The sequence below is a fragment of the Psittacula echo genome (assembly GCF_963264785.1).
Source record: "Psittacula echo genome assembly, chromosome: 4".
NCBI lineage: Eukaryota > Metazoa > Chordata > Aves > Psittaciformes > Psittacidae > Psittacula > Psittacula echo.
In genome coordinates this window covers 109536110-109561093 of record NC_137738.1, presented here as the reverse complement: position 1 = coordinate 109561093, position 24984 = coordinate 109536110, and the positions used below count along the sequence as shown (strand labels likewise).

At 47.2% G+C, this 24984-nt stretch overlaps 1 protein-coding gene across 1 annotated transcript in view; it reads left to right on the top strand.

The window, feature by feature from the left end:
• IFT172 (intraflagellar transport 172) overlaps window positions 1-24984 on the top strand; it is a gene marked incomplete at both ends in the record, with an annotated part of 37211 nt that overhangs the window by 8402 nt on the left and 3825 nt on the right. The window contains 33 exons of the mRNA XM_080615582.1: window positions 207-368; window positions 4359-4412; window positions 4923-5026; window positions 5691-5776; window positions 6269-6381; window positions 8755-8922; window positions 9256-9392; window positions 10197-10304; window positions 10800-10884; window positions 11217-11309; window positions 11638-11715; window positions 12073-12321; window positions 13998-14076; window positions 14478-14598; window positions 14984-15128; window positions 15203-15292; window positions 15687-15784; window positions 16643-16778; window positions 16858-16974; window positions 17566-17708; window positions 18400-18493; window positions 18758-18822; window positions 18949-19129; window positions 19634-19743; window positions 20203-20332; window positions 20931-21029; window positions 21340-21449; window positions 21950-22013; window positions 22321-22407; window positions 22606-22722; window positions 23179-23289; window positions 24052-24171; window positions 24811-24906. Coding sequence (XP_080471708.1) covers window positions 207-368; window positions 4359-4412; window positions 4923-5026; window positions 5691-5776; window positions 6269-6381; window positions 8755-8922; window positions 9256-9392; window positions 10197-10304; window positions 10800-10884; window positions 11217-11309; window positions 11638-11715; window positions 12073-12321; window positions 13998-14076; window positions 14478-14598; window positions 14984-15128; window positions 15203-15292; window positions 15687-15784; window positions 16643-16778; window positions 16858-16974; window positions 17566-17708; window positions 18400-18493; window positions 18758-18822; window positions 18949-19129; window positions 19634-19743; window positions 20203-20332; window positions 20931-21029; window positions 21340-21449; window positions 21950-22013; window positions 22321-22407; window positions 22606-22722; window positions 23179-23289; window positions 24052-24171; window positions 24811-24906 — 3750 coding nt within the window. The remainder of the gene's footprint in view (window positions 1-206; window positions 369-4358; window positions 4413-4922; window positions 5027-5690; window positions 5777-6268; window positions 6382-8754; window positions 8923-9255; window positions 9393-10196; window positions 10305-10799; window positions 10885-11216; window positions 11310-11637; window positions 11716-12072; window positions 12322-13997; window positions 14077-14477; window positions 14599-14983; window positions 15129-15202; window positions 15293-15686; window positions 15785-16642; window positions 16779-16857; window positions 16975-17565; window positions 17709-18399; window positions 18494-18757; window positions 18823-18948; window positions 19130-19633; window positions 19744-20202; window positions 20333-20930; window positions 21030-21339; window positions 21450-21949; window positions 22014-22320; window positions 22408-22605; window positions 22723-23178; window positions 23290-24051; window positions 24172-24810; window positions 24907-24984) is intronic.

Genomic DNA, 24984 nt, shown 5'->3' with positions numbered 1-24984 from the left:
ATGGCAGAAGTGAGAATCCCACACTTCTACTACAGTTGTCATCCCATAAAAATGAATGGTAAAGTTTCTTTAAACAGCAGAGTGAAATGATGTGAGGAGACTTCTAAATACTGAAGTATCATCTATTGCATAATCTTCCATGGGGCAAGAAGTCTGTGTTCTTCCTCTGTGCATGGCCTCATATTGCTTTTTCTGACTTTCTCTAGGTCATTGTGAAGAACCTTTCAACAGGAACTCGAGTTGTGTTGAAATCCCAGTATGGCTATGAGATAGATGAGGTGAAGATCTTAGGGAAAGACAGATATCTAGTGGCCTATACCTCAGACACATTGCTGCTGGGTGACATCAGCTCCAACAAGCTCAGTGAGGTACTGGAAAATCTGTGGCATTTCTTGAGTGTCAAATGCTTAACTTTGTAACTCAAACGATGTGTTTTCTGCTTGGAACAATACATCTATTTTCAAAGAATCATAGAATAATATAGAAGGGACCTTGGGAGGTCTCTTATCAAACTTGCTACCCAAAGGAAAGTCAATACTAAATTTGAATGTCATTGCTCAGATTCCACAGTCTCTCTGTCCCCTGTTCCAATGCTTTTATGTCCTCATGAGGAAAGCTTTTCTGCTAAGTCTTGTTGTAATTGTTGTTTTAATTTATGACTGTTTCTCACCCTTTCATTGTGCATCTGCCATAAGAAAAGCCTGGCATCACCTTAGAGATCTCTTAAGCCTTCCCTTCTCCAGTCTGAAGAAGCCAAAAAAATCCCTGAAAACAAACAAACAAACAAACCCAAACCAACCAACCAAAACCCATCCATGATTTCAGTACCACAGCTTATGCCAATATCATTTGTGGTACCAAACAATTCATACAAAATTGTCCATACCCTGAACCTCACAATGCACTGAGTGCTGAGCCTATGTGCCAAGCCTGGAGAAAATGGGCAGTCGGTTAGTACCTGATCATAGAATCATAGAATAGTTAGGGTTGGAAAGGACCTTGAGATCATCTAGTTCCACCCCCCCTGCCATGGGCAGGGACACCCCACACTAAACCATGCCACCCAAGGCCTCATCCAACCTGGCCTTGAACACCACCAAGGATGGAGCATTCACAACCTCCCTGGGCAACCCATTCCAGTGCCTCACCACCCTCACAGTAAAGAATTTCTTCCTTATATCCAATCTAAACTTCCCCTGTTTAAGTTTGAACCCATTGCCCCTTGTCCTGTCACTACAGTCCCTGATGAATAGTCCCTCCCCAGCATCCTTGTAGGCCCCCTTCAGATACTGGAAGGCTGCTATGAGGTCTCCACGCAGCCTTCTCTTCTCCAGGCTGAACAGCCCCAACTTTCTCAGCCTACCTTCATACGGGAGGTGCTCCACTCCCCTGATCATCCTCGTGGCCCTCCTCTGGACTTGTTCCAACAGTTCCATGTCCTTTTTATGTTGAGGACACCAGAACTGCACACAATAATCCAAGTGAGGTCTCACGAGAGCAGAGGGGCAGGATCACCTCCTTTGACCTGCTGGTCATGCTCCTTTTGATGCAGCCCAGGATACGGTTGGCTTTCTGGGCTGCGAGCGCACACTGAAGCCGGCTCATGTTCATTTTCTCATCGACCAACACCCCCAAGTCCTTCTCTGCAGGGCTGCTCTGAATCTCTTCTCTGCCCAACCTGTAGCCGTGCCTGGGATTGCTGCAACCCAGGTGTAGGACCTTGCACTTGGCATGGTTAAACTTCATCAGGTTGGCATCAACCCACCTCACAAGCGTGTCGAGGTCCCTCTGGATGGCATCCCTTCCCTCCGGCGTATCAACCGAACCATCCAGCTTGGTGTCATCGGCAAACTTGCTGAGGGCGCACTCAATCCCCCTGTCCATGTCACCGACAAAGATGTTGAACAAGACCGGTCCCAACACCGATCCCTGAGGGACACCACTCGTTACCAGTCTCCAGCTGGACATCGAGCCATTGACCACAACTCTTGGCGTGCGGCCATCCAGCCAGTTCTTTATCCACCGAGTGGTCCACCCATCAAATTGATGTCTCTCCAATTTAGAGACAAGGATGTCATGTGGGACAGTGTCAAAGGCTTTGCACAAGTCCAGGTAGATGATGTCAACTGCTCTGCCCCTGTCCATCAGTTCCGTAGCCCCATCATAGAAGGCCACCAAATTGGTCAGGCAGGATTTCCCCTTAGTGAAGCCATGCTGGCTGTCACCAACCACCTCCTTGTTTTTCATGTGCCTTAGCATGCCTTCCAGGAGAATCTGCTCCAAGATTTTGCCAGGCACAGAGGTGAGACTGACTGGTCTGTAATTCCCCGGGTCATCCATTTTCCCCTTCTTGAAAATGGGGGTTATATTTCTCTTTTTCCAGTCATCGGGAACTTCACCTGACTGCCATGACTTTTCAAATATGATGGCCAGCGGCTTAGCAACTTCATTCGCAAGCTCCTTCAGGACCCACGGATGGATTTCATCAGGTCCCATGGACTTGTGTACGTTCAGGTTTTTAAGATGGTCTCGAACCAGATCCTCTCCTACAGTGGGCCTAGGGTCCTCATTCTCACAGTTCCTGCATCTGCCTTCCAAGACTTGGGTGGTGTGGTCAGAGACTTTGCCAGTGAAGACTTGAGGCAAAGAAGTCATTAAGAACCTCAGCCTTCTCCAAATCTCAGGTAGCCAGTTCTCCTGAGAGCTTCCGAAGGGGGCCTATGTTGTCCCTAGTCTGTCTTTTATTTGCTACGTACCTATAGAATCCCTTCCTATTATCCTTAACATCCCTAGCCAAGTTCAATTCTAACTGGGCCTTAGCCTTCCTCACCTGGTCCCTAGCTTCCCAGACAACATCCCTGTATTCTTCCCAGGCCACCTGTCCCCGCTTCCACCTTCTATAAGCCTCTTTTTTCCTTTGAGTTTTCCTGAGCAGCTCCTTATCCATCCAAGGAGGTCTCCTGGCCCTCTTGCTGCACTTCCTTCTAGTTGGGATGCAACACTCCTGAGTTTGGTGCAGGTGATCCTTGAATACCAACCAACAGTGTTGGGCCCCCCTGCCCTCTAGGGCTGTGTCCCATGGAACCTTACTAAGCAGGCTCCTGAAGAGGCCAAAGTCTGCCCTCTTGAAGTCCAGGGCAGTGAGCTTGCTGCACACTCTTCTCACTGTCCCGAGGATCTCGAATTCGACCATCTTGTGGTCACTGCAACCAAGGCTGCCCTGGAGCGTCACATTTCCAACCAGCCCTTCCCTGTTGGTGAGCACAAGGTCAAGCATGGCACCTCTCCTTGTCGGCTCCTCTATTACTTGCAGAAGAAAGTTGTCTTCCACACAATCGAGGAACCTCCTGGATTGCTTGTGCTGGGCCGTACCATCACTCCAACAGATGTCAGGGTGGTTGAAGGTCCCCAGATAAAAGTATTAAATAGGCTTCAGAACATATTTGCTCTGTTCACACAGGCATTACATACTTTTAATCAGTCTAATAGTGTGCTAATCAGCATAGCTGGGAGCAGGAGCTTCTGACTACAGATTTGAGTTGGAGGACACTGATACTTGGTAATCCATCTGAAAATCTGGCCAGACTAAATCTCTCAGGTTTCTCTACATCATACTGCACGGAGGAGTTTTTTCTTTCAGTTGCACAGATACGTTCACTTCTTATAAAGAATAAGGTTGAGGAGTCCGTTTACCATCTTTCTGTCTCACTGGAGTTTGTTGAAGCAGTGACTTGGAGCTCTTGCTCAAGGAGGGAAGACAACAGTTGCAGCCTTGGCTTTCAGTTTTGTGCCTTTCTGACCGCTTGCCTGTTGTCATCACAGTAACTATTGTATTATCCAGTGCTCTTCTCAAATCACTTAGTACCCCACTGGCAATATGCTGATCAGTCATTGCTAACATGATGCCAAAAAAGAATGGTTTCAGCTACATGAGGTGGGGAGATTCTTCCCCCACAAATGGTATAACTGATTCTGTGGAGATTAATTGAGGGAAAGGGGCTGTTGGGGGTGCTTTTCATAATAAAGTTTGTCTGAGGAAGGTGGAGAAGTGCCTGTGAAAGGATAGGCTAGAGGGAGTACATTGGTCACGTAAAGGTCTCTTGTCCAGAAGGCAATAAGGTACTACATAAAGAGAACGGGAGTCTGAAGCAGAGGTTAAAAAAAGGAGAGGGAAGTGAGGAACTTACAAGCTGTGAACAGCAGTGTTGACAGCTGAAGTGCTGGAACATGACTCCTTCTGCAGTATAATTCTTGCTATCTGTTGTGGGAGTTGAGTGCAGGACAGTGGACCACAATGCCTGCAACCCTGCAGGAGCTGTCAGCATGGCATTTGCTCACTCCATGCCCTTGCTTTTTAGGTAGCCTGGCAAGGATCTGGAGGCAATGAGAAGTTCTCCTTCGACACTGAGAGTGTAAGTTGGATGAAACAAGTTGTTACTCATGAATAGTGAGTAAAGCTCTGTGTGCACCAGCAGCAAAAGTGTCATCTGTACTTCTGGAATACCCTGTTTCTCAGCCCTTTCCTGGACTTATCCTCTCCATGCAGATCCTCATCTGCTTCCTCCCCATACTTGCCGTTTCCACATGCCAGGTACAGAACAAACTCAGTGTGTGGACTGTCAAGTTATATAAATCATAAGCCTACAGGAGAGAGGAGCAATAAAAGAGCAACAGCCAGAGAGGATGTTAGAGGTACAGGATCATAGCTTAGCTCCTGCAGGACTGATAGTCCCAGAACTAAAGTCCCTAACCCTGAGGAAAAGCGGTCAGTCACAGGAAGAAGCCACAGACAATTCCTTAATCATCTCAGGGGTTTTGAGTTTAGACTTGTGTGCAGCAGAGTTCTTTTCTGCACACCTCACTGGTAGGTATATGTGCTTACATGGGTGTTCTGTAAATGTGTATTCCCTTCTCACCTTCAGGTCTGCATGATCTTTAACACTGGCGAACTGACACTGGTGGAATATGGAAGCAATGACATCCTGGGGTCTGTCCGCACAGAATTCATGAGCCCTCATCTTATCAGGTAAGTGGTACACCTGCCTGTGTGGCCAGTTCAAGCATTTTATGAGACTGACTGCAGATATATACACTTGGAAGTGTCCGACTCTGTAGAACCCAGCACCCAGACACTGGGACCTGAGTAACCTGCTTCTGACAGTGACCAATGGTGGGGTTTAATTGCTCAGCTGCACTTAATGGTTGTAAAGTTTTAGAAGGACAAGAGTCAATTTTCCTCTGATACATGTTTATTGAAGCCTGACTTGGCTATTGCTGAAGAGGAACCTCTTGTGCATATAGAAGCATCTCTGCATCAAGCTGGTCCATGTATTATCAGGGAATCAAGATGCCAGCAGGACCTCCTCTGTCCCTCTGAAATACCATACTCCATTTTCTGATTCAAGAGAAGGCAGGATCATGTATTGGTCAGAGGTGGAAGTAGCATAACTGATTTGCTGCTGGGGACCCTAGCTCCAGAGGGGCAGCTTCTAGAGTGGAGCCATGAATCAGAAAGTTTTGTTCTCACTTGAGGAAGATATAGGTACTGTGGAAGAGTCAGGGTCAGAGAACTGCAGGAGGCCCCATGTGCCTGGGGAAACTGCAGGTAAATCTGATAGGGACTATGTTATTCAGTCCTGTGAATTTAGAGAGTAATAAAGGTAACAGTCATCATTGCCTTCAAATAATAGTGTCCGTATCAATGAGAGACAGCAGAGAGGCGTGGAGGAGAACAAGCGACTGGCTTATCTGATAGACATCAAGACTATAGCAACAGGTGAATATAAACCTCCCTCCCCAGTATTTGTCAGCCTTCTTGATTCCTTTGCATTTTCTGTGCCAAGCAGCATATCCTGCAGGTCTTCTTTGTATTCACTCTACCAAGCAGCAGATTCCTGGAGGCCCCCTTTGCATTACCTCTGCCTGTCTGCAGACATCTAAAGACCAGTCTGTCTTACTTTTGGCAGGTTGGCTGCCTGGTGTGGACACAGCTGTGGGATGGCTGTGTATGTCCTGGACCTAAGATTCTGTGCAGTTCAGTATGATGATGATATTGCTGCCTGTATTGCCTGTGATCTGTGCATGCTTACTGAAGGGTGGAGGGAATTACTGCTGTTGATAAGGCAACAAGATAAAATGTCACTGCAGTTTGTAGGGGATCCTGCCCTAATTAGGTCCCAGGCATCTGATCCCCACAAGACAGCATTGAATATTCAGCACTTTGAGGCACATTAGGTACTTACACTGTTTCCTCTCTTTCCTTCCCAAGTGGACCTTGTTGGTGGCTACAACGCTGGCACCATCAGCCATGACAGCAAGATTGATTGGCTGGAGCTGAATGAAACAGGCCACAAACTGCTCTTCAGGGACAAGAAGATGAGGGTGAGGCAGGTGCATCTGGGGGAGTGTGGCATATGGCATGCCTGGGGAGAGATAAAGACAGATAGATATACCTGAATGGAGAGGTGGAGGTGAAAAACACATTTGAAGTACTCATGATTTTGTGACCACTTCTTTGAGAAAGATAGACCATATTCAGGTTACATGTACTGGCAGCATTTCATGTTTGTCTTGAATCACAGCTAATCCTGAAGTTAGTTACTAGACATCTTGCTTCATCTCATCACACTTGAAAATGAAAATCATAAGCTCTTCTGCTGTGAGATGGAGACAAGTAGGTTAATCTCAGGATGTTGCACTTGAACATGTGCATATAAAAAAGGTGTTCTCTGCAACAGCTTGGCTTATGTCTGTAAGATTAACTCTCTAATTCTCTAGAACAGCATAGTCACAACCAGATAGCTTGTTTGGTATGGTCCTTGGCTTGTGCTGATTCCCAGACCATGACTGAATGTTGTCTGAGAGAGTATTAGTATGTCCAGGACAAAACTATGCCCAGAATCACGGTAATGGTTTCACACTACAGATTGCAATGTGTAGGTACTCATCTCACATCCTGGCAATGTTAGGTTTAATTGTGCAGATACAGATGAAGAAGCTCACTGCAGCAGGCAAGATACATTTATCAAATGTATTACAGTTCCACTCAGTTCACTATCAAGTCTTCTTCACTGTTATGAATGTGAGGCTCCTTGACTGCTTGAGTTCATTAGCTCCTCTTTTTTCAAGAGCATCCTGAGAAGAGAACGACGTTCTTGACAATGGTGTAATTCACATCAGAATCTTTACACGGGTGTCCCAGATGCTGTGGCAGCCCCCAGCTACAGCACTGGAGCTCATCACAGGATGTTTTTAATTGCTCCAGAGTTCAGATTCCAGTGGGAGCTGTCAGTCTGCAGTAGAATATTTCCACTTTGGTTGTACCTCTTTCCTTAGTCCAAGGATGGGTGAAGTATTATGATCATACATGCCTATATGTTAAAATCCCTGAGAACTTTCTCAGCTTCATCTCAGAAGAAACTCTGAATTCACACCTAACATTTCAGACAGGAACCCCAGGCTTCTTCAGTGAGCTGCTTGTCCTTTGTAATTTTTGGCAGCTTGACCCCTAAGATTGCATCCTAGGTTGTAGGGGATGCAAAGGTATCTTCTTGCTTCGGAATACAGATTTCCAATTAATTACCTGTGTGCTTGTTATCACTCACACACAGGCTGATTCATTGCTGTCAAGTTTACTAGCTAGCAGCTAGAGTGCTCAACTTTGTAGTGAAAGATTGCAGTGTATTTATCTGCCACCTCACAAACTCTTTACCACAAAGGAGCATGCTGGACGTAGTCTTTCTTGCACAAGCACTCTAGTTCTGGTTCTGGGTCATCACAGAACAAGGACTCCTAGAAGTCCTTTTGTGATTCCAGCTGAAAAAGGCTTCTATTTGTGATAGGTACATTTCCACAAAGATGTATTTTCCTATCATGGGAGAAGAGAGAACTTTCTCAGCAATACTTCTTTTTATATGTATTTTTCAGTTTATCTTTGAGTCCTTTACTGTCTCAACAAGAGATGGTGGCATCATCAAGATTGCTGTTGCTTCTTCTGGCTTCTTTTTAGGCGTCTCAAGAGACTGCAAAGACAGCTTCTTCACTAAATATTGCCTCCACCCTAAGTCAGACAGTACCATGATTCTCCTAAGCTATGTCTGTACATGTTTCTCCAGACTGGTATAGACTAAAATGGATTTTCTTGTTCCTTTTAGGCTGGTAAGACGTAAGATTAGCAAAATTCTTTCCTCTTTTTCTCACGTTTGCTAGGTGAGGACCATTATGACAAGGAGCAGAGACAGTCTAGGACTTTTAAGTTACAAATTGTCAGGTTTGTTTCAGGGCAGTGTATTCTACAAACACCCTCTCAACTTATTGGCAGCAGTTCTTTCAATAGTACTCTACCTAGGATGCACAGTTCAGCCCAGAACTGCTTAGGAAGACCATTCTTGGTCTCCCTCTTAGTTTGCGTGAAGGACTTAAGAGACCATTTTCCTGTTCCAGCTCTGCAACTGAGAGGGAACTGAAGAAGCACAAAGTATATTCTGGTTTACATACGTACATGCCTAACAGTAAGGAAGGATCTCAGCATGCTGCTTAAAATACTGCAAGGGTTAAAAAAGGACGTAAAATCTTGCATAGTAATGTGTGTAAATAACAGTGTGGGAGTTCGGGCTACATGTGTCAGAATAATTATGATACCTAGTGGGTAATATATTTAGAGATGCGTGCTCAGATGTTCCTATGACATTCATGTGAGCTAGCAGTCCAGATATGATCCCAGCTGAGCCTTTTTCTCCTCTTCCCCCTCTCTAGTTGCATCTCTATGACATTGAAAGCAGCACCAAGACTACCATTTTGAACTATTGCTCCTATGTGCAGTGGGTCCCAGGCAGTGATGTGGTGGTGGCTCAGAACAGAAACAGCCTCTGCATTTGGTATAACATTGATGCTCCAGAGCGAGTCACCATGTTTCCTCTGAAGGTAAAACTCTGGAGACTTGGATTACCTCCAGCAGTTTCTATTACTTCTTGCTCATGTGTGTGGGAATAGTCAGGGTGGTATTGCAGAAAGGAGACAAGGAGACCGAAGGAAACTGCTAGTTTCTTCTGGACAAAATATGAGCTCATCTGTTGACTTCATGACAGGCACTTCTGGCAGAAGATGGGGATAGTTAATATAGCAAGGAGCTGCTCAGTGTGAGCTCATTCAGAGAACTTTAAATCAGCAGAGCTGTTATATTGCTGTCCTCACATCCCTGCTACCCTGCATACTTTAGGAGGACATGGGAATGTTGATAGCTGGCTCTTTTTCCAGGGGGATATTGTAGATTTGGAACGGCATAATGGAAAGACTGAAGTGCTAGTATCTGAAGGGGTGAACACTGTGTCCTACACCCTGGACGAAGGCCTCATAGAGTTTGGAACTGCCATTGATGATGGAGATTATCACAGGTAAGTGCTAAATAGACCATATGGTGATGGCAGGTAGCCCACTTCACATAACAGACATCTAAGAGTCAGCAATCCATGATTTATAGCAGCACAGCTTTCCATACATTGTTCAAATTCAGGCTCTGAGCATGATGTTGGTGCCAAGTCTGGTTGTAACGTGAAGCAGAGTCCTTCAGGAGTTCCACTTTTTCATCCTCACAGCTCTGTGGTTTCAGACTCAGTGGCACAAGAAACTGGCCGCTGTGGTCCCAGTGACACTGAGAGAAATTCACTGAAGGCAGTTTTCACTTAACTGCAGTGGGTAAGTGTGTCTTCCGTAGCAGCCAGATGTGAAGTGGTACTCAGATGTTTTTACTGCTGCCCTTCCAGGGATGGTGCATGGAAACATTCAGGAGTTGTGCAGAGTAAAAACTGCTTGAAGCAGTCATGGTAGACACCTGGGCACTGCTGACATTGTTATAGGGCTTTAAAATTGACCAACGAATAAAATTCACATATTCATAGAAATGTTACCACTTGAGAGACTTCTTTGCACCAGGGACTTGCTTCAGACACACCACTTTGGACTTGCTCCACACTGCCTGTAGCAGAGCATATGCCTCTAAGTAGCCCATGCAGGGATGACCTAGATCTCTGAATTTTATCCTGATATGTCAGGCCCTGTGTTAAACAGTCCTTTTCAGAACTGGTCACACCCAACTTTGTTTTCAGTGTAACTCTTGTTAGGAAGCTCCTGTCTCAACCTAGGACTTTCTTCAGAGAGCTCTTCTGTTACTGAAAGTCTGCAAATCTCTCTGTCTCAAGGGCTACAGCATTTCTAGAGACACTGGAAATGTCTGCAGAGGCTGAGGCCATGTGGAAGACTTTAAGCAGATTGGCTTTGGAAGCTAGACAGCTGCACATTGCAAAGAGGTACGAAAAGCTGTAACATCTTTAAGGCTTAAACACTCTCTTTGCTGAATCTCTCAGAGAAACCATTGTTCTGGAATATTCACTGCACTGGAGAATTAAGTGTTCTTTCTTTCAGGCAATGACTTTATCCTTTCATCCTAGACAGTAACACTAGAACTGATGTCAGGAAGACATCATCACTCTGTAGCATAAATTTTTGCTCATGGCAACCCAAAACAGTATATAGCAAGCCTTCAGGGACCTGGCAGACATGGACAAGCTCAGTGCATCTCTGAAGCCTGGGGAAGTGAACCAGGAGCCCTGGTCATGTATGTGGCTTCTCCCATGGAGCAGTGCTAGAGGGCGTATCTTGGCAAAATCCTTCTCTTGAAGCAGGGCTACCCCACCTCTCCAGCTTGCAGAGCTGGGTCTGCTGCCCAGGTTCTGATTTTCTTCTCTGGGACCAAAAGTGGGCAACAAAACCCACCTATTGACTAACTGCTTTGCTCTTTCCAGGTGCTTTGCAGCTCTGGGCAACATGGCAAAGGCTCAGTTTCTGCATGAAACCAGTGTCATTGCTGACCAGGCAGCTCGAGAGCATGTAAGTCAAACTTTTTCTGCTGTGCAGGGCAGCTATTTTCTTTTTCCCTGCATACACAATTGTCTTCTGTGTCCATGCTCATCAGTATCTTGCTACAGACCAGTACTTAGCTGTGTAGAAACTGTTTACATAATTCTTCATCCATACCTACCAGGTCCCTCTTCTGGCTAGTCATTCCATACTGCTCCTGTCTCATCACTTCTGTGATTCTCATCTGTCTTCTTTTGTTTCTGTAATGACACAGACCCCACTTGCAATCACCTCCCTTAAATCATTCCAGAGCCCATTCTTTTAGTCAGCAAACTGAGTAAGCTAATTGATGTTGTCTGCAGGGTGGGGATGGTACAGATCATTATCTGGTGCGAGCCCGCTTGGCCATGCTAGACAAGAACTACAAGCTGGCAGAGATGATCTTCCTGGAGCAAGTGAGTAAAAGGAACAAGGAGCAGAAAAGGCATCATTTATTTCTAGGCAGTGAGATTTGTGCCCTGGTGCGAAAGAGAAAAGGAAGAGATTGTTTATTCCTGGGAGAAGAGTTTTTTCCTTGAAACAGAAGGAGGTATTTCTTATTCCAAGGTGTAGGATTGCCCTGAGGTGCATGAAAAGGGTGAGGGAGGATGTATATCCTTGTAAAGGAGATGGTACACATTTTCAAGTGTTCTCTGCACACCTAACCCTGCCCTCTATGTGAGCTCAATGGCAATGTGCCTGCTAAATGGAGCCTCCAGGTTGACACTTCATTCTCTGACACAGAATGCCACAGAGGAGGCCATGGACATGTACCAGGAGCTGCACATGTGGGATGAATGCATTATGGTTGCTGAGGCCAAGGTATGGAATATAGCTGAACTTAAGTCTTCTGGCTGGCAGTCCATTCAAGATCTGAGTTCTCTCCACCTGCCCTATCAGGGCCTCACCTCTGCTTGGAGAGGCTCCAAGCAGAAGGGAAGGTTGCACTGATGTAAGTATGGACCTCGGTGAATAGTGAGGGAGAAAAGCTACTGAAATTGATATAGGAATATCTGGGGCTTTGAAAAAGAAAGGTGACACAAAAAGGTGAATAAACCACAGGGCTGTCATTGTGGTTTATGCTAACTGGGCAGCAAGAGGTCTGGTGCCATCAGCTAGCTGTTCAGAGCCTGCAGGATGAGCAGGACACACGTCAACCAGTGCTGCATTTCTCAACAGGGACATCCAATGCTGGATAAGCTGCGTCGGGATTACTACCAGTGGCTGCTAGATACCCAGCAGGAAGAGAAGGCTGGGGAGGTCCAAGAGGGACAGGGCGACTACCTGGCAGCCATCAGCTTATACCTGCGGGCAGGGCTGCCAGCCAAAGCAGCACGGCTGGCCATGAGCAGGGATGAGCTCCTGACCAATGGGGATATCATCAATAGGGTCTCCATGGCACTGATCAGAGGGGAACTGTATGAACAGGTGAGTGGTCCACCCCACTGGGCTTTCTTCTTAGTGGTATCAAAGCTCTTACCCTGTTCTCTGCCTCTGTGAGATACAGGGGGACTGAGCTGGAAAGTAGCAGAGGTAATTCTGTGTTGATAATTGGGAGGAAATCCTAACTGCATCCATTAGATATGTATATGGGTGAGGTCTAGAACTAGTTGGGAAGAAGATCACAACTCATTTGCAACATCAGCTGAGTTCAGTAATTGTCAAGGAGGCCCTTGGGAAAATGGGATAGTCTAAATGGAAAAGCTAAGGAAGAAGAACAGAGAGGGTTATGAGACAGTCTGTAGAACCCTGAATATCACAGAGAATAGAAGTGATTATTCTCTCTGTCTAATAACACAAAAACTGGGTAACCATTTTTTAATCTGTCACATTAGGTGACATTTAAAACAGAAGGATCTTTTTCACACAGCACATAGTCATGTTAGTGTAAGAAAGCAGTGCTGAGTCTGACTAGTATACACGTTGGTATCCTGGCTAAGAGAGGCCTCTTGCAGATGTTTAAGAAATTAAAATGAAGAACAGGGCAGGCAAACATAGGGTGGTGCTTCTTGTTGCGTACTTTCATGGTTTCCATTAGTTTGCAGACTACAGTGTACCTGAGCAGGTTTGGGGTTATGTGTAAGAGCTTTTGATAAATTTTACTTTGGTGAGCTTGGTAAATTACTGTTTGAACCATCTGTACTTTTTGTACAGTGTTGTCTATGAGTTACCCAGTTCATTTATGTGTTGTGTGAAAAAAACCCAAACAAAACAGTTCTTTTTGCTGGCCTATTTTATGTGCCCTGCTTAAACTACATTTCTCCAGTCTCGTTTTACCTTGGGCATTTTCTGACCATTTCATTCGACCCAGGAAAATTTTGTGCTTTTCCAAACTTGTTACCTTTTCTTAAGCCTTCAGCTGAAAGAACAACTGTGGAACAAAATGCTGCCATATGGAGGTAGGATCTGTCGAAAGCCATGAAATATGATGATGTGAGGGCATCATGACACAAACTCAGGAAGCTTCTACAATGCAGATTGTCAGAGATGGATAGATATAATTGAGGAAAGGCTGGTGTACACTTGCTCAGTTCTTTCAATCTTTCTCTAGACATGTGCTTTCACCACCATTCAAATACTAAGGAGAATGAATCTTTGGTCTGCCAGAATGGCCTTTCTTACGTTATATTCTAAGTTCTACAAGCTTTGAGCTTCATCTCACCCTGTTGGCCACCACCCTTTCCTACAGGATAAAAACTGCTGCAAGAGACTGAGCTTTCCCCTTCACTACTCATGCTGACAGCTCCGGTACAATCATCTGCATAGTGGAGCTCCTAGGGACCATTGTCATAGAGAGGCTGTTGCTGCACCAGCCCCTGTGCAGAGAAGGGAGGTTGTCTCAAAAACTCTTATCTTGTTAGAAGATGGTGCCCCAGAAAAACACTTTGGGTATTTTGATCAGCAGAGAGGACAGTATTCTTCAGCACATGCAGTTTTTCCTACAAGTTCCCTTTACCATGATGTTCTTGATTAGTGGGAAAGGCATAGTTAATGGAGAGGTCTGTATGGCAGGACTGACAAACTCTGTACATGGGAATGGTAGAGTACATGATGGTGTGGGGAGATAGTGGCTCTGGAAACTGTCAGCTTGTATTTGTCTCTAGGCTGGAGACCTGCTCGAGAAGGTTGGGAACTCACGGAGGGCTCTGGAGTGCTATTGCAAGGGCAATGCTTTCCTGAAAGGTACTGTGCTAAATATGGCCCTTCTGCCATCCATCCCCAGCAGCAGCCTAGGTACTCTGCCCTGGTCAACATAAACTATTGCCCTGGAGCCCAGAGATGCCTAGATTCTCTGAAGTTTCCATATATCATCTTATTCAATGTATGAATTTTCACATAGTTGTACCTGCATGCACAGTCCCAGAACAGCATCCTGTTCCCAAGGCCTAAATCATGCTGACAGCACCAGCATGGATCTGTTCTGGTTCTCCACAGGGTCCAGATTTCTGAGTAGCCTGTTGGAGCTGGAGTGGATTAGACAATCACCAAGTCCCTCCCACTGTGCCCCATCCAAGCCCCATGTTTGCCTCACAGCTCTGCTTCCTTGCTGGATTCAGCACCATAGCTCTCATGTCCCCTTACAGCAGTGGAGCTGGCTCGCCTGGCATTTCCTGGAGAAGTTGTGAAGCTGGAGGAGGCCTGGGGAGACCATCTGGTGCAGCAGAAACAGCTGGATGCTGCTATTAACCATTATATTGAAGCCAGGTGGGGGCAGGTGATGGATGTATAACCAGAAGCATGTTCTGAATTTGATAGGATCTGCCTAAATCAGCAGAGGGTTTTGCTTGAGTAAGCCCCCTCAACCAGACTTTGCCAATGCCTCTGGTGCTTATGTGCAGTCTCTGCTGGCCCCTGTGACACTATGGATGCCTTCCTGCGTCTCTCCCAAGGTCTTTCAGCCCTGGTTACTCTTCCCTGCTGTTCTAGTTCTTCATTCTTTCCCCTTAGCTTTGCCAGTTACACAGATCCTTTTTGCTGCTCTAACCCAGGAAGAAGAATTAAGCAGCAGACCACTTTGGTCTCCTTGGCTTAACTCAGCTGGAGGAGGTGGCTGCTGGCTGGCTGTAAAGAGTTATGGTTTTAATGCTAGGTGCTCGATTAAGGCCATTGAAGCAGCCTTGGGAGCCAGGCAGTGGAAGAAGGCCATCTACATTTTGGACTTGCAGGACAAACAGACAGCAGCCAAATATTACCCCAAAATTGCCCAGCACTATGCAGCTTTACAGGAGTATCAGGTGAGGCCACAGACTACAATTGTTGATGCTCTGTGTGTCACTTAGGACTGCTGAGTATGATCATTTCCCTGCAGGTTGCAGAGGAGCTGTACATCAAAGGAGACCAGACCAAGGATGCCATTGACATGTACACACAGGCTGGGCTCTGGGAACAGGCTCACAAGGTAAAGTCAGAAGTCAAAGCTTCTGGTGACCTTACCCCACTTGGTGAAATGCCTTTCTTTGGGAGGTAGCAGTGCCTTGTGCACCAACACCTGATCAACAAGCACTCTTCCCAAAGGATGCCATTCAGTAGTCACCAAGAAATCAGGTCCCGTTCTTTACTTCAGCAGCCTCATGTGCATGCATCTGTGACACCCAAAGCCCTCTCCAAGGGGGTCAGTCCTGTGTGGATTGATCACAGTGACAAACAGCTACCCATTCTCTGCAGAGCATACAGCATGTATACCTGTTTGTAATGGGAAGGAAATTGGTTTCCCCCTTCTTCTTTACCACCATGTATGAAGAAATTGCTGTGCAATGTGCTGTAGTTTCTCCCATGTGTGTTCCTTTTGGCAGCTGGCAGTCAAGTGTATGAGTCAGGAAGATGTGTCTGTGCTGTATATAACCCAGGCCCAGGAGATGGAGAAGCAGGGCAAGTACAAAGAAGCAGAGAGGTGAGCATCTTCCTTGGTACTAGTCCAAGACTGAGCCCTGAAAAAATGGCTGTAGTGAGTAGAGTACTCCTGGCAGTAGCAGAGTTTGGAACTGGGGTTTGGAAAGGTCAGAGGTACTTTCTCTGCATGTGAAGACCTAGAGTTGGTATTTCATAGTTCAAAGGAAGAGAAGTCACTGACTTAATGTATCTTTGTCCACCAGGACAGAAAGGAGGTTCGGGTGAGGTGCAGCTGTCTCATGTAATGGAATAAACATGGCAAGGCTTTTTCCCACTGCAGAGTGCTGCGTCTGATCTGTCATGGTCAGCTGAGGATAAGATATGAAAAGTGTAGTGTTTCCCATCCAGGTTACTAATGTTGTCATTTCTAGATTAATAACACAATAAGGTTAGTTGGTACAGGGACAAACACAGGTGTACATCTGACGCCACAGTACCTGATCTCAAGGATGCCCATGTATGAAAGGGAGCCGGTGAGATCACATTGGGTTTAATCTTTTGGATGGCCAAAAGTCAGCTGAGCTGACATTGCCATGTTACCATCCCAACAGGACTGACAGCCTCATGCTGGAGGCCAAGATGAGAACAGGTCACAGAAGCCGAGAGCTTCCCTCCAAGTTAGAACTCAGGGTGACAAGTACAAACAGAGGGAATAACTTTGCCCTATTACAGCTGATGGTGGCAAACAGAAGAGTTCTATCTAAGCAATGTTAAGCCTTGTAGCCCACAACAGTCATGCAGCACACCAGTCATGCCTCTTAGCAGTGTGCTCAGGACCTGGCTCCAGCTGCGCAGGATCCAGAAACTGCACGGAGTGGTCATGTCCTTGCTGAGCTATTGAATGTGTTTGTGTTCGCAGACTGTATATCACTGTGAATGAACCTGATTTGGCCATTGCCATGTACAAGAATTGTAAGATGTATCATGAGATGGTTTGCCTAGTAGCCAAGTACCACAAGAACTTACTCACTGACACCCACTTGCACCTGGGCAAGGTGAGTGCATCTTATGGTAGGGGATCAACTAGGCCAAGCAGGGACAAAAGTGTCCCTAACTCATTGTCTCTAATTGCAGGAGTTGGAGGCAGATGGATGCTTACAGGAGGCTGAGTACCACTACCTAGAAGCTAAGGACTGGAAGGCCACAGTAAACATGTACAGAGTGAATGACATGTGGGAAGAAGCTTACAGGGTAACAATCATTTCACACCTATCCCACTGTGCAGGGATCAGGCTCTGACTGCAGGATCCTGGTAGGAACTGCTGTCTCTATTTGCTGCAGAATTTGAAGACTTGGCATACACTACCTAGCCTCAGCAAGTGGCACAGCACTAGAGGCCCTTGTGCCTGCTGCTCTGCAGCACTGCACTCCAAAAGCAGGGCTTGACCCCTAGCAGCTCTGCAGGACTGCCTTCCTCCAGTTGCTGCTCTGCTCCTAACTGCTGTACCATGTTGCACCTCAGAGGTATTGCTCTGCCCATAGCCCCTGCTCAAACACTGCTCCCCTTCATTGTGGACACAGATTTCCAGGGGTCACTTCTGCTGACCTAACAATAGTGTGGGCCATGCTGAGGAGGCAGTACTGTCTTTTCTACTCTGCCGTATAAGCCTTTGTCTCACTCTCCCAAGTTCAGTGGTGGCTACAGGTGTGTTCCTCAGGAAAGAGCAGGTGTTTTTGGTGCTCCTCGTGATGACAGGCATCATGTGAGAGGGGAGTCCTGGCTTGTACCACTGAAGACAAAATGGATGCATTAAGCTCTTCTGCTTTCTTTGCTTTGGACAGGTGGCCAAGGCACATGGGGGAGCAAACTCCTATAAGCAAGTGGCCTATATGTGGGCAAAGAGCCTGGGTGGAGAGGCAGCTGTGAAACTCCTCAGTAAATTCGGACTTCTGGAGATGGCCATTGATTATGCAGTAAACAGTGGGTAAGCAGGTCCATCAGCCCAGCACCTCTGTCCCATCAGCCTGACCTGAGAAAAAAGGGGTGGTGCAAGATAGCTGTATGCACATGATAGCTGCAGGTCCAGGATACAGCATGTCTTCCCACCCCAGCCATACTTCACACAGGCATTCCCTTTCCTTGACACATCCCACTTTCTGTCCACCTGTTAGTCTCTCAAGTGTCAAGTCAGAGCTGGGCAGGCGAAAGCAGTTTATGTACCTTTTAACCTCAGCAGGGGGGCCTTGAGAGAGCTGCTGCACACAGGAGGTTTTCCTTATGGCACTGTACTCAAGTAACTGCTTGCCAGAAGAGTTGTCTCTCCACTCTGCGCCTGGCCGGCCATCCAACTGCACTGCCATTCACTGCTGCTCTTCCCCAGCTCTCCCACACTGCTAGGCTCTGGGGGAGTCTTTTGACCTTCCCTCAGGTTTGAACCAAAAGTCTCTGTCTTTAATAGCAAGTGTGAAGGAGCTGAGTTTCCTTAGTGGGGGCTCTAAAAGCTCCTATTCTCTAGAGGAATGGGCATTGCCTATTCATCTGGGACCATTTGCATTCCCCTCTCTCCTCTCCCACCGTCTTGTGTTCTACTTGATGTCTTGCTGTTTTGCTGTTGATGAAGGTAAGCACTCACAGCACATAGGCCTGCTCTCACCCCATTTTCTCTTTCATTGCAGGGTCTTTGAATTTGCTTTTGAACTCGCCCGCCTCTCCATGAAGCAGAAGATGCCTGAAATCCACTTAAAATATGCCATGTTCCTAGAAGATGAGGTAATTTTATCTTCTGGAATAGGTGGGAGTTCTGTGGTCACTCAGGTAATTGAACAGTTGTCTTTAAGGGGTGCTGCAGCAGGCATTTAGGCACTTTCATGGCTGCAGTCACTGCTTACCCAAAAGACTCCACAATTACAGCCCCCCCAGCTTCCACACGTATCTTTGTTTCATAAATCCTCTCTGCCTCATGGTGAGTAGAGGAGGTCATGCGATGGTATCAGGACAGGAAGGTATGCAAATAAATTCCTTCTTCTCTCCTAGGGCAAATTTGAAGAGGCTGAAACAGAATTTATTAAAGCTGGTAAACCCAAGGAGGCAGTGCTGATGTATGTATTGTTCCCCATCCTGGCCTGCTGCATCTCCTCTCACTGTATGATACCAGCCTGATTGCTTCTCCAGCATTGGGTTGCTCCTTGCCATCTGTCTTGTTACACCTCATGTTGTTTCCCTAGGTTTGTGCATAACCAGAACTGGGATGCTGCACAGCGTGTGGCTGAGGCTTATGACCCAGACAGTGTGGCTGATGTGCTTGTAGGACAGGCACGTTTTGCTTTTGAGCAGGGAGAGTTCCAGAAAGCAGAGGCCTTCCTCCTGCGAGCACAGAGACCTGAGCTGGCTGTGAAGTACTACAAGGTGAGCACAGTCTGTAGCAACATTATTGCCTTCCTCACTAGACAAGAACCCAATTTGGATGGAGGAGTGAAATCCATCTCCCACCTCTCCCTGCCAGCTTAGTAGCCAAAGAGAAACCATTTCAGTGGTTCCTAGTAGAACTTAATTCTGGCCTGTTCTTAGAAGGTAGAGATTTCACAACACAGCTTAGCTCTGGGAGGAAGTATCCTGCCAGAATATGAATGGCCCTCAGAGGTAGCACAAATACATGCATTTGGAGACTTAAGTGCCCATTCCACAAAGGTAACTAGGATTGATGAGCACTTTCCTCTGAGGTAGCTTGGGTGAATGGATAGGCATAGGTGTCATTTTGGGGGAGAAAAGGATTGGGTTGTGCTGCTGTGGTTGTTTCTTCCAGTGGTCCTCTGGCAAGATGATACGAGAGGCTAGATGTGTTATGTGATGCCAGGAGTGGGGATCCTGGTGAACTGGTGAAAATTTCTCCTCCCTGTTGTGCTTACGCAGGAGGCTGGCATGTGGAGCAAGGCCCTGAGGATCTGCAAGGAATACGTGCCTAGTCTGCTAGAAGAGTTACAGGAAGAGTGCAGCAGGGAGGCTGTCAAGAAGGGCTCCAAGTAAGGAGTGCTGTGGTCAGGCTACAGGGAACAGGGAGCTCTTTCACTAGGCCGTGTGCTGATGCCTTACTGACATAGCCTGATGGGTTCCCTGATGGGTTCCCTGACATCCCTTTGTTTTCTTCTTGAGGACCCACTTCTTGCTGCATAAGTTTCCTAACATCTTTCCTCCCTGCTCTGGGAGACTCCAGGCTTATTCTTGCCATCCAAGGTTTTCCTTGAATGTCTTACCATTTACAGATCTCCAAGGTCTCCTGTACTGCAAATGCATCTCCCCAGGGTCCTTAATCAAGTCTCTACTCTGCCTTGGCTGTGTACATTCCTTGTCACATGCTCAGCTCCCTCTGAGGTCCCTGGCTTGCCTCTGCTGTGCACCTTCCTGCCCATGCCCTACACACTGTGTACAGGATCTCTGTGCAGCATCCCAATCTTTCTGACAGTCTGCATTCCTCCCTACAGTGGAACAGAAGGGCTGCTGGATCAGGCTCGGGAGTGGGAGCAGGCTGGGGAACATGCCAGGGCAGTGGACTGCTATCTGAAGGTGCGGGATCCCAGCAACAGTGCCCTGATGGAAAAGTGCTTGCTGAAGGTACAGTTAGGAGCTATGGTTCCCTTCATCTGCTCTGTCTCCTACAACCTGTAGTGCATCCCAGAGATAACTCAGTCACTGCAGGGCACAAGAGAGGATCTGCAGGCTCCAGTGACTGCAGGGTCTGAAATCCTTTATGAGCATCCTCTTGGGACATTAAGGACTGTGTGCTTATCCTTCACTGCACTGACATCCTTGCTCTGGCACCACTTCCAGAAGCGTGCCAGCATCCTTGTGCCCACATCTCTGCACCAAAGAGCTGGGCTTTATGACTTAGCCCTTGGCTAGATGAGCACACTTTCTTTTTCTCATGGTCAATGTTCACCAGCCTTTGGGATGTGTTCTTGTTCATACTTTCCACTCATTCCTTTTATAGACATCAACAACAATTACATCCTTGTCTGATCTTTTCCATGTGTGAAACCAGCTGGGCTTCACTGCTCTGAGTTGCTGGAGTGTGCTGTCATTTCTTCTCCCCTTCCCCCATAGTTCAAGCGCCTCTAACTTTCAGTCTTTTTGATAGGACTGAGCTCTTCCCAGCTTCACCCCTTTTTGAACAGCTTTTATCATTTGTGTTACTGAAAATTTCTCTTCACAGGCTGCTGAGTTGGCCATTAAATTCTTGGGTCGGTCACAGAGCATGCAGGTGACACGGACTGTGGCTCCTCAGCTGGTGGCCATGAAGAAATACAGTGAGGTAAGGGCTGGCTCCTGCCCCCAGACTACTGAAGAAGCATTGACGTAGGGAGAGCTCTACCCAAGGGAAGGAGGCCAAGTCACATCCTGGGGTAATGGGTGGATGGCTCTATCCAGAGTCAGGCAGAGCAGAGTCTTCAAGGAGGAGGAAGGGAGGAATCAAGTCCTGGAATAGTGTGAAACAGGCCTTGGGAGGAGGCAGAAAGCAGAGAAGGGAGGTTGTCTGTTGGGAAGAGACTTTCTGTTGTTGCTGTGTGCTGGGCTACAGGATGGGGATTTCATCTCTGATGAGAGTGTCTCTGTCCCTGCAGGCAGCTGAACTCTACCTCAGCTTAGACCTCATCCAAGAAGCTATTGATGCCTTCATTGAAGGGGATGAATGGACCAAAGCCAAGCATGTGGCCAAGGAGTTAGACCCCAGGTATGCCCTGAACTTTTCAAATTATACTTTTCCTGCTTCCTCTCCCAGCCCCAGATGATCCCTTGTCCTGTCCTGTCCTGTCCTGCTGCCCTCAGGTTCCCTGAATTCTCCTCACAGTGACCTTTCCAGGCTTGACGGGGCCTGTTCTCCACAGCTGCTGTTCCCAAACTGCTTACCATCCTAACACCACACCTCCCATGGAAATCATTACCTCTTTTGTCCCATCCCTATCCCTACCTCCCCTTCCCTTGTCATAATCCTATGCAAGCACTTCCTTCTGAAAGTCCTGTGATCCCTTTCTCTCCTCACACATTATATTGCAAAGAGTTAGCTAGACCCTTTTTGTTCACTTCTACATAAGCTCCCAGCAGCAGGCTGGAGAGACATGGCACAGCTATAAATCCTCTTTTCCCAGAGTAGAAAAAGTTGAATCCAGCATCTGCACTGATGCAAGACACTTACTAATCTTGCTGCCTATTAAGATTCTTTCTGCCTGGTAGGTCAGAGGAGTATGTGGACCAGCGTTACAAGGAGTATTTAAAGAACCAAGGAAAGGTAGATTCAGTAAGTATTTGGGATGTCTCACAAGCTAGGGATTGATGTCAGGATCTGTCAGGAAAAGCCCTGCAGATCATTAGGGCCTTTCCAATGGGGTTTTTGCCTGAATATGCCCACAGGTGAGGAATCTGTATGTGCCTGTGAGTCATGGTTTCTGCATGCCAAATGGGTCATACTGGCTCTGTGCTTCCATACCATAGAGGGGGAGGGACTATGTGCATGTGACAAAAAGACCCAGGTGGGTTGATGCCTGCCTTGATGCTAGTAGGAAACCTTGCCTGCATAGCAAGTTTATGACTGTTTTCATCCCTAGCTGGTGGGAATAGATGTCATAGCTGCTTTGGATCTGTATGCAGAGCAGGAGCAATGGGAAAAGTGCCTGGAGGTTGCAGCTAAGCAGGTGAGTGCCTGTGTGAGCCCTTGGGGGATGATAAGGAGCTCAAAGCAAAACCAAGTCTGCTGTGCAGTGTGACTACCTGGTCTTGCCGTTTGGGACTCAGGTGTATGGGAGTGTGCACACATCTGAAACTGTCCCCACTGACTGACAAATGTTCAATTGATGAATCTTATCCTACTGCTTTCTGTGTATCTTCTCCAGAACTATAAAGTCTTGCACAAGTATATAGCTCTCTATGCAAGCCACCTCATCCGGGAGGGCAGCTGGGACAAAGCCTTGAGCCTGTATGTCCGCCATGGAACACCTGCCAACCCACAGGTAATGAAGACAGCATGACATCCCTGTGTGAGTTCCCAGAGCATGCTATGATCTGCTATGTGGGTCAGGCTTCCTGACCAGAACTGGGATTGCCAGGTGTTCAACATATCCAAGCCACTTCAACCTTGCTGTGTGTTCTTCCCAGAGAATCCTCAGCTAGAGGACTAAAGGCAATCCCCTGGCATGGGGAAGGGGCTGAGCATTTGTGTTTGTTTTGAACATCTTAACTACCAGATGCAAAAGGAACCATGTTTGCTTCTCTGAGAGCACTGGCTGGAGGAAGCATTCTTCCCCGTTTCCTTGCTTTCTCCTGCAGCACCCCTTGCAGCCAGCAGTCTTCAGCAATGTTGCTGCAGGAGCTGCCATTCTCTCAGCCTATGCTTGCAGGAGCAGAGCTCCAGACATTCACTGACTCCCCATTGGGCTCCCTCAAGAGTTCTCTCCTTTTTGTTGCAGAATTTCAACATTTACAAGCGTCTCTTTCTGGAGATGGTGAATGCACCCGGAATGAATTGTGCTGAGGCCTACTCCAGCTGGGCTGACCTGCGTGATGTTCTCTTCAGCCTGGTGAGTGTGAGCCATGGCCACCACTGCATGTTAGCCTCCAGCATCCTGGTGGCTCGTAGCAAAGGAGAAAGAAGAACCAGTCCTTAACCAGGTGACATGGGCAGTATTTGCAGAGCACAAGACAAAGGGAAGAGGTGACAATGTGGACAGTAGAACAGGATCCTGTGAAGTGGACATGGCTGGGCAGGAGAAGTCAGGGAAGATGACCCTGCACTCAAGGCCAAATCCTAGAAGTGGGTCTGGACACTGGCACTTGTGGAGCTCACTGTGTCACTGCTACATGGGAGCCTATCACAACGTGTCCACTTTCTGTCTTACACCCATATTCAGCAGCCTGGGTGGGCAAGGATCTGGGGAAAGCAGAGAACTACTCAGCCTGGAAAATGAGAGTCCTCCTCAGCTCCCCAGTGAAGCTTAGCGCCTTCTACTTCTTCTTCCCTCTCCCAAAATGCCTCAGCCAGAGCCCGTGATTGCCTCTCCTCTGTTTCTGTCCCACAAATACCCACCTCTAGCACAAACAAAATCTCTTGTCCATCCAAACTCACCTCTGCTTCCAACGCTGTCTGTTGTTGCAGCACTGTTGGTTCTCTCCGTCTCCCACAGCCTCCTCCCTTCAGCACTCTGTAGGCCCACCCCTTTCCTAGTCCCCAGAGGTGCCTGGATATTTCAGATCCTTCTCTCCCAACTTTTCCCTGGATTCAAATGGGTGAAGAGTGTCCTTGTGCTCTCATGTTCTAATCATTCTCCCTTTCTTTTCTTCAGTGTGAAAACATAGTAAAGTCAAGTGAGGCCAACACTCCAGCACATGAAGAGTTTGAAACGATGCTGCTGATCTCTCACTACTATGCCACCCGCTCTGCTGCTCAGGGTGTGAAGCAGCTGGTAAGGTTTTTGAAGTTCCTTTGCCAGGTCACCACCCTGAGTGGAGAACAGTGTGGGCATGTGCAGGTTTGGGGTTATCCGTGATTCACTTTTCCACTTCATGGATCACTTACACATTATTAGATGCATGAGAATGGGACTACAGCCATATGGGAGCCCATCACTAGCAGGTGGAACTGGAGATAGTTTAGGCTTGTTTTAGTGGCACTGGCCCCTTGCCACTGAAGCTGAGATGTAAACCAGAGGGAAGCTGATCAATATGCTTGCCATCACTTGTGAGAGCAGAGGCACCAGCAGAAGTTTAGGGATCACACAAAAATCTGGTATTCCCAGGTGAGGCATTGCTCTTCAGCTGTCCTGGGCCGTGAATCACTGTTATGTGGGATGTGGGTGTTTGGATGTGGCTTCCAGTAAAAAATAGCAAGGTTTTGTAAAGCAGAAGAATTTAATCTTCAGCTGACAGACCTCCTGTGTTTTCACACAGGGTATTTAGGGTCAGGACCGACATTTTCAGCCTTTGTTGCATATCGGGAATTTGTGGGTGCAAAGTCCCTGCTATGAGTCTGGGGCAGTATGATCTCATCCAACCTCATTTTTCTGTGCTGAACACTGTAGCTTTACTGTCCTCTGTGTCTGCAGGACACGGTGGCTGCCAAGCTGTCCATTTCCCTGCTGCGCCACACTGAGCTGCTCCCTGCAGACAAAGTGTTCTATGAAGCTGGGGTAGCTGCCAAGGTAAGAGCTGTCTGCCACCAGAGCAGCTAAGGAGGTGGAGGACCTGGGACTCAGGGTTTCTCAACTTATCTTGCCCTT